This window comes from Chrysemys picta, chromosome 8, assembly GCF_011386835.1.
Source record: "Chrysemys picta bellii isolate R12L10 chromosome 8, ASM1138683v2, whole genome shotgun sequence".
NCBI classification, from domain to species: domain Eukaryota; kingdom Metazoa; phylum Chordata; order Testudines; family Emydidae; genus Chrysemys; species Chrysemys picta.
The window spans coordinates 63,560,308-63,568,280 of NC_088798.1; the positions used below are offsets into that span (position 1 = coordinate 63,560,308).

At 47.2% G+C, this 7,973-nt stretch overlaps 1 protein-coding gene across 2 annotated transcripts in view; it reads left to right on the plus strand.

The window, feature by feature from the left end:
- The window catches only part of PRRX1 (paired related homeobox 1), an 88,720-nt gene extending 83,839 nt beyond the window's left edge, over positions 1–4,881 (plus strand). For both annotated transcript variants that reach the window (XM_008173532.4, XM_005283376.5), the window contains one exon: positions 3,895–4,881. Coding sequence is in view for 1 of the 2 variants with exons in the window: in XM_005283376.5 (XP_005283433.1) it covers positions 3,895–4,033 (139 nt within the window). In the remaining variant the exon portion in view is untranslated. The remainder of the gene's footprint in view (positions 1–3,894) is intronic.
- The last annotated feature ends 3,092 nt before the right edge of the window (positions 4,882–7,973 follow it).

The window sequence follows — 7,973 nt, forward strand, 5'->3', positions numbered from 1 at the left end:
TTGACCCCTTCAAAGAACTCTAATAGATTAGTAAGACACGATTTCCCTTTACAGAAACCATGTTGACTATTGCTCAACAGTTTATGTTTTTCTAAGTGTCGGACAATTTTATTCTTAACTATTGTTTCGACTAATTTGCCCAGTACAGACGTTAGACTTACCGGTCTGTAATTGCCGGGATCACCTCTAGAGCCCTTTTTAAATATTGGCGTTACATTAGCTAATTTCCAGTCATTGGGTACAGAAACCGATTTAAAGGACGGGTTACAAACCTTAGTTAACAGTTCCGCAATTTCACATTTGAGTTCTTTCAGAACTCTTGGGTGAATGCCATCTGGTCCCGGTGACTTGTTAATGTTAAGTTTATCAATTAATTCCAAAACATCCTCTCGTGACACTTCAATCCATGACTGTTCCTCAGATTTGTCACCTACAAAAGCCAGCTCAGGTTTGGGAATCTCCCTAACATCCTCAGCCGTGAAGACTGAAGCAAAGAATCCATTTAGTTTCTCTGCAATGACTTTATCGTCTTTAAGCGCTCCTTTTGTATCTCGATCATCAAGGGGCCCCACTGGTTGTTTAGCAGGCTTCCTGCTTCTGATGTACTTAAAAAACATTTTGTTATTACCTTTGGAGTTTTTGGCTAGCCGTTCTTCAAACTCCTCTTTGGCTTTTCTTATTACATTCTTGCACTTAATTTGGCAGCATTTATGCTCCTTTCTATTTACCTCACTAAATAAATTGCCTATAAAATAGGGACATCTGGTCACCCTAGCAGGGGTGTATGCCAGCCTATTAGCATAAATTACATTACAATATTTAGATACAGCTAAAAATCACAGAAAACTGGGATCAGCCTTGACAAAATCCCAAACCTGAATTGATTTCCTGATACTTCTCAATTGTCTGCGGTACGCATGAGAAATGTAGTCTGTCAAATTATTGGGATTCTTTTTAAAATTGAGTCACTCATTCAGTGCACTTTATTTCCTCGGGGTCTTTAAATCAGCATCGGGCAATCATTGCAAGTTCCCCAATTCAGATCGGGCTTTTATCTGAATGACCCACACCTGTTGTTCCTGAAAAACTGCTCAGGGAATTTCTCGGGAACAAGAAATTTCTACTTTTGTTCTGGAAAGGTAGATGTAACATTAAAATTAAACATAGTTTGCACAGGGTATATCTAGACTGCAATCATGGGGTCAGGGCCAGCTCTGACTTTTTTGCCGCCCCAGGCCTAGAAGCCCCAGGCCTAGAAGCCGGAGCCCCAGGGGGAGGGCAGCGAGCCCCGGCGGGGGCTCCGCTCTCCCCCTGGCGGCCAGGGGGAGGGCGGCCGGAGCCCTGGGAGGAGGGCGGTGAGCCCCGGCGGGGGCTCCGCTCTCCCCCCGGCGGCCGGGGGGAGGGCGCAGGGGGGGGAGGGCAGCTGGAGCCCTGGGAGGAGGGTGGCCCCGGCGGGGGCTCCGCTCTCCCCCCGGCGGCCGGGGGGAGGGCGGCCGGAGCCCTGGGAGGAGGGCGGCGAGCCCCGGCTGGGGCTCCGCTCTCTCCCCGGCGGCCAGAGCTCAGGGGGCAGGGCGGCGAGAGGGCGGCGAGCCCCAGCCAGGGCTCGCCGCTCTCCCCCCGGCGGCCGGAGGGAGGGCGCCGGGGGGGGGGGCGGCCAGAGCGCCGGGGGGAGGGCAGCGAGCCCGGCCGTGGCCCCGCTCTCCCCGGGGGCCGGAGCGCCGCGCCGCCCCCCTCCAGGTGCCGCCCCAAGCACAAGCTTGGTGGGCTGGTGCCTGGAGCCGGCTCTGCATGGGGTACAACTGCAGCTTGAGCTGACGTATCTAAGTCTGCCTTAATTTGGCTAGCTCAGGTATTGGAGCAGTTAAGCTGTGACAGCATGGGCTAGCCCTGGAAGTGATTACCCCAGGTTCCAGGCAGGATCAGATATGCTGCAGCAGCGTGGGCTATCTGATCCTGCCTGGAACCCAGGGTAATCACTTCCAGGGATAGCCTGTGCTGGCACAGCTTCCCTGTTCTGGGACCCGAGCTAGCCAGATTCAAGCTAACTTGGGTACATCGGCTTGAGGAGTGTAGATGTACCCTTAGATTGCAAGCCCTGTGGGACACAGACCATCCTTTTGTTCTGTGTTTGTACAGCACCTAGCACAATGGGATCCTGGTCCGTGACTGCAGTTCTTGGGCGTTACCACAATACCAATAAATATTAATAATAAATGTAACCAAACATTATTGAACCTCAGGAAAGCTTCAGAGTTGAAGGTTTAAATTTACAATACAGGACAAAGGTGCAGGTGGGTTTGTATTTTATTCAAAGCTGTTCATCCTTAATGCTGTTTTGACTTCTTTCCCACGTGATTTCCCTGCATCAGGCTGGGTATCTTTCCCATCCACAAAGTTAATATGAGTCGAAAGCAGTTTGAGCATTTGTAATAAAGACAGTTTGGAATCCCCTTAATTACAGTAGGTTTTGGATCGGGTCTTATGAGAGATGACTGTTAGGTCATGTACGTGCTGTCCAGTGATGCTTAGTGGCAGCTACTGTCACACTCTGTAACACCTTGTACATTCGTTCTCCATCGGTGCTAGACGTCTCAGGTTATAGCCGTACGGTGGCTGTAAAGGGATATGCCACATCCATGTTCACAGTTACTGGTCAGCTGTTAAACAGGAAAAGGGACAACAGAGAAAATGGAGCAGGGCCATGGGAGTAAAGTTTCCCAATAGGAATGCTGCTGAGGTTTTATCCGGTGATAAAAGTCCATCTTATCCCACAGCCCCACCAAAAGTGCAAAGGAAGTGTTTAGAAAAAAAATGCCTCAATGGATGTGCTGAGTCAAATAACTCCTGTAGTCTAGGAGACGGTGTTCCCTAAAGCTAAAGCATGGCACTGCTACCGTGCCCATTTCTAGGCTGGGCAGTGAGAAATGTGAGTGTTCGTGATCTGTTCTTTCTGTTTCTCGGTGGCGTTTGGTATGAAGCTCAGTTTTCTCTCCTTGGCCAGGCCACTCAGGTGATGTAACAATGAATGCTAGTGACTGACAAAACTTGGCTGGGACACAAGTGACAGAAAACTGTTTGCAATTCCATACAGGAAGTGGCGGCATGGTCCATCTGGGTCTTTGTGACAAAATGGACTTTCCTGAGTTTATTTTCCTGTGAAAGGGATCTGGTAGCTGCTTGGCCTGGAATAGGGTCTGTTCTGGATCATCTGAAAGTTTCTGTCTCGAGCAGCAAATATAACTGAACTGCATGTAAAATTCTAAGGGTCCAGCTCTGAATTGTGCAGCCACTTAGAAATATCACCAGCAATTTAGAATATGTGCATCACACTGGCAAAACCTTTGCTCCCTTACCTGTAGTAAACCCCCAAATTTTCCCAAGGTAGACTTGCCATTAGAAAGAATCTCCAATCATAGAAATCAGAGGTGGAAAAGGGCTGTGTCTAGTCTATCTTCCTGCTAATGCAGGCGTGTTCCTTCCAATATGTTCTAGAGCCAGGACCTCAGACCTGAGCACCCCTGAACGTTGACAAAGGTTGGCTCCGAATGTGAACTTTGCATCTGATGACTATTTCTAGTACATTCTCATGTACTTTGGTTGTTGTGGGGCTGGTTCATAACCCTTTGACTTCAGCTGGCTTTGGATCAGCCTGTAGCCTGGGAAGTGTCGTTAGATAGGGTGATCCATCAGTGCGCTAAAAGAGAAATTACTAAAATGTCCAGTCATGGTAAGGAATGTTGCACCCAGTAACTGAAACATTATACATCATGATGTATGCCCATGCCAGCACGCGCTCACCTAGCGACTGTTTTCCGAATTCAATGCAGCCCTGATTTGCAGCTGGATTCTGATTTTGTTTTTCTTTCTTTTCTCCTCTTCTCTCCACCCCAACAGCGCCATGGCTACCTATTCTGCTACGTGTACCAATGCTAGCCCTGCCCAGGGCATGAACATGGCCAACAGCATTGCCAACCTGAGACTGAAAGCAAAGGAATATAGTTTACAGAGGAACCAAGTACCGACAGTCAATTAAACACTGTCTCAAAGAAAGAGTAAAACAAAATGACACCCGTCCTGCTTAGCAGTTTGCTCATGCTGAAAAAATAAACCCTGAACTGACTATTGGGACAAAAGCAGGAGAAAAATGAACTGCAAATTAGTTATGATGTTCCTCTTTCATTGTGGGATAATGCCACCACTTTGTGTCAGGTTTATCGCTTCTGCTCAGTATACTATGAGCTTCTTCAGTTAAGGACAATTCCATCCTTGTTGTTTATTTTATACGTGACTGCAAAAGAAACCCTATCAATCCAACCTTTGAACTTCTCCCCTAGACTTTCCTGAGGTTCAGCACCGGGTCCCTCATCTCCTGTGCCCCAGCTCACTCTAGAAAAGGGAATTCCGAAGCCAAACCCCTCTGTTGTATCCACATGAGATCGAAGTATCCTTCCATCGCTCCAGACCAAGGCTGCAGCTGCAAAGTCGTTATCATTAGCCTCTGAGGAGGCTTTTTGAGCAACGCGGTGGGTTCCTCTAGTCCAGTTGCCTGAAATGTTCAGCGTTTCATTCACACCCATCTTGAGTTTAGAACTTATTCGCCTCTGTCTGATTATTTCTGGCCCAGCCTCTTTGAAAAGCCAAAGAAGAGAAGATCCTTCTCAAGCTAGAGTGCGTGTCTGCGTGGGGGAGATTGCTCGGGAGCTCAAAGATTAGGACTTTGCCTTACGCTTCTTTCTATACCTTATGTTTTGTGCCACAGGTAAAGGTGTTGTCCAAACGCATTTGTTTTATATATACTGTATATATTTATATATATAAGATATACATGCAAGCTTGGTTGGTGTTTTTTATTAAACAAAATAAAAATACATTGAAAATGTTCAGGATGTGTGTGCTCCAGCCAAGTTCCTATAGAGACAGATACATATTGGAGTGCCAGATTCCCATTTATGGTCGTATGCTGCCCTCGATCATAGCAATAATAAATAGCTTACACTTAGAACATTTCATCTCACAGAAGGCCACAGCACATTACAAGCTGTCGGCCAAATCCCCATGTCAGGCAAAACTCAGGATCCAGTTGATCCAAATCTGGAGGTCAATATTCAGGGCTAGATCATCTCTTCCTATGGGAAAACCCATCTGACGAGGCCCTGGGGGAAGAAATATTGTGAAGTTCCATTTGTGGAGTGAGTAGGGTTTGCTCCTCCGGAGAAGTGAGGACTCTGGCCCTCCAGCACTTCAGATCCAGTCAGATCTTGGGAAATCCACTGAAGACACAGGACCATCCACTGGGTGTGGTGCCAGGAGATAGAGGGGGTTCTCCCACCATGGAGGGATTACACACCAAGGTAAGACAGCAGGAGCCAGCAGTGCTTTTTCCCCTGAAACACCCTCCCCCTTGTGAGACTCAGGCAGGGATGAGATTCCTATCAGATCCCCTTCTGTACTTCCCCCCACAGTCTAGAGAGAGGAGGGACAACATTATGAAGCTGTCTTGGATCTGTGCCTGGAAAGTTTCCCCCCATGCATACGTCCTGAGGGAAAGATGATCCCCTTGTGCTTTTACTGCTGCCAGTGGGGATACGCCTGAGTGAAACCAGAGGGCCTGCTTCTGCCAGCCTTTCTCACACCAAGTAGTACTTATGTACAGAAGTAGAGCCATTGAGGGTCAGGTGCTGAGACCTTTGCTCACGCTGAGTAGAACTTTGCTCCTTGAATGGCCCCACTGAAGTCAATGGACTGTTCAAGGTACTACTCGATGTGAGTAAGCATTGGGCACTGATCTGATGATTATATATACACAGAGCATTTCCCAAACAGTACCGTAGATCTATATCTAGGTGTTGAAGCAGGAACCTTTTGGCTGGAATATGGCTTTGGTCTGGCAATAGCCCCCACCATTCTAAAACCACGCACAGCCATTTAAAATGAAGGTGAAATGTTACGTAGGCAGAATATGAATTAGAATTTAGTCCAAGCATCAGGCTTAACACTTGCCAAAAGCATATCAACCAAGGGCCAGATCCTCCACTGGTCTAAATGGGTGTCGCTCCATTGACTGCAGTGCTGGGTTGATTTGCATGAGGTGATGAGCTGGCCCCCATGCAGCCAGGATTTTTGTTGTATCTAAAAGACGGCGCCTCCGTGTGCTCTGGCGTGGATTTGTTCAGGACTGAATCCAGGGGATGAGCGCCTCCTGCTGAGTCACCAACACCAGGGTACAACTGTGCTGCCCAACCTTACAGGACGGTTCATTTAGGAGTCCACATGCCATGCTGGACAGATAGACTTGCCTTCCCTCTCTCCGACTTGAGTAGAATTTGCCCTTCAAAACAGATCAACTTTTTAAGCAGATTGGCCTACCCCTCTAGTTCTCTATCTAACTCTGCTTAGCTTCTGAGCTCTAGCTGGCAGGGTCACATGCAGTTGCGGATGTCCCTAAGAGTTCTTTGTGTGGCATGAAGATGTCATAATACAGCCAGGCATTGCCTAGTTGGCACCAGCATTACGCTTCAAACTTCCCACCATTGCATCAAGGTTGTTGACCCTCATGATTTCATTGGGATATTTGGTGGGGTTCCTAAAGCCACAGGTCCTGGAGTCACATGATTGCAAGAAAATCTCAGCTTTCATTTAGCATCCTCCTACTGCACCCTGCAAAATTCTAACCCTTGTGGTTGTGAAGAAAAGTGAGACAGTGTGACCAAAGTGTCACCTAAAGGCTCAAAAGTTAGACAGTAAAGAAAAATGACCCAATATTTACAGGACCCAATGCCCTCAAGTTCAGGGTGGGGGACAAACCAGATGACCACTTGGGGTCCCTTCCAGTTTCACATTTCTATGAATTATTATTTTTAAGTTGATCTAATGATTTATTGGGGGTGGCTGACTCATGATTTTTGATTACCTGGGGGATGACACTATTGTTACACTACCAAAAGTGCTGTTCTGCTGGTGGCACAGCAATCGACAACTACTGGTGTTCAAATCACTGCGGGGCATAGCCCTCAGAGCAGACTGAGGCAACACAGTGGTTAAAATGTATGGCAACATACCTATCTTATAGAACTGGGAAGGGACCCTGAAAGGTCATCAAGTCCAGCCCCCTGCTTTCACTAGCAGGACCAAATACTGATTTTGCCCCAAATCCCTAAGTGGCCCCCTCAAGGATTGAACTCACAACCCTGGATTTAGTAGGCCACTGCTCAAACCACTGAGTTATCCCTCACCCCCGAATGACTGTGACTGGCCTACACTCAACCTCTGTCTGCTGTTACCATCAGTCGATGGTAGTGCAATAGGGAGAAATTTAAAGGAAAAATGTTAGTGTAGACACAACCAATGGGACTTAGATATGTGCCAGGACAAAGACACCCTTTAATTATCCACTCTTTCCAGCACCAGCCTACCGATACATCCTTGAAGGGGACAGGAATAAATTTACAAGAAAGTTTAAATATTGGAAAGCATTTAATGTTATCTCCAGTTTTCTGAGGTGCATTGTATTATCTAGCAGGGCACTAGGAGTTATGACTCATGGGTTGTGCTGCTGTGTCCACTGCCGACTCACTGCATGACATTGGCCAAGTTATTTCACCTCTCTTGTGCCTGGCTCTCCTACTCTGCAATATGGGGAGACTAGTACTTACCTACCTCACAGGAGTGTTGTGAGGCTTCATTTATGGAGATGTTCAGATGAAAGGAAATAGCTCAGCACAAAATACTATGTGGTGTCTTAAACTATGAATTCGGAGCTGCATTTTCCCAGCAGAGAGAAATTGCATCCTTTTGGATAACTGTGTTTCTGTGTTGGGGTTAAGAAGGGTGATGGTTCATCTTCACAGAACTCTTGAGATCAAACACTGTGTGGAGATGTCCAATCACCATAGCAAACTTCTAGGAAATGGCTCAAAGAGCTTCCTTTCTGTCTCGGCTTTTAAATTGATACTTGGGGTACTTTCAGCTCACCC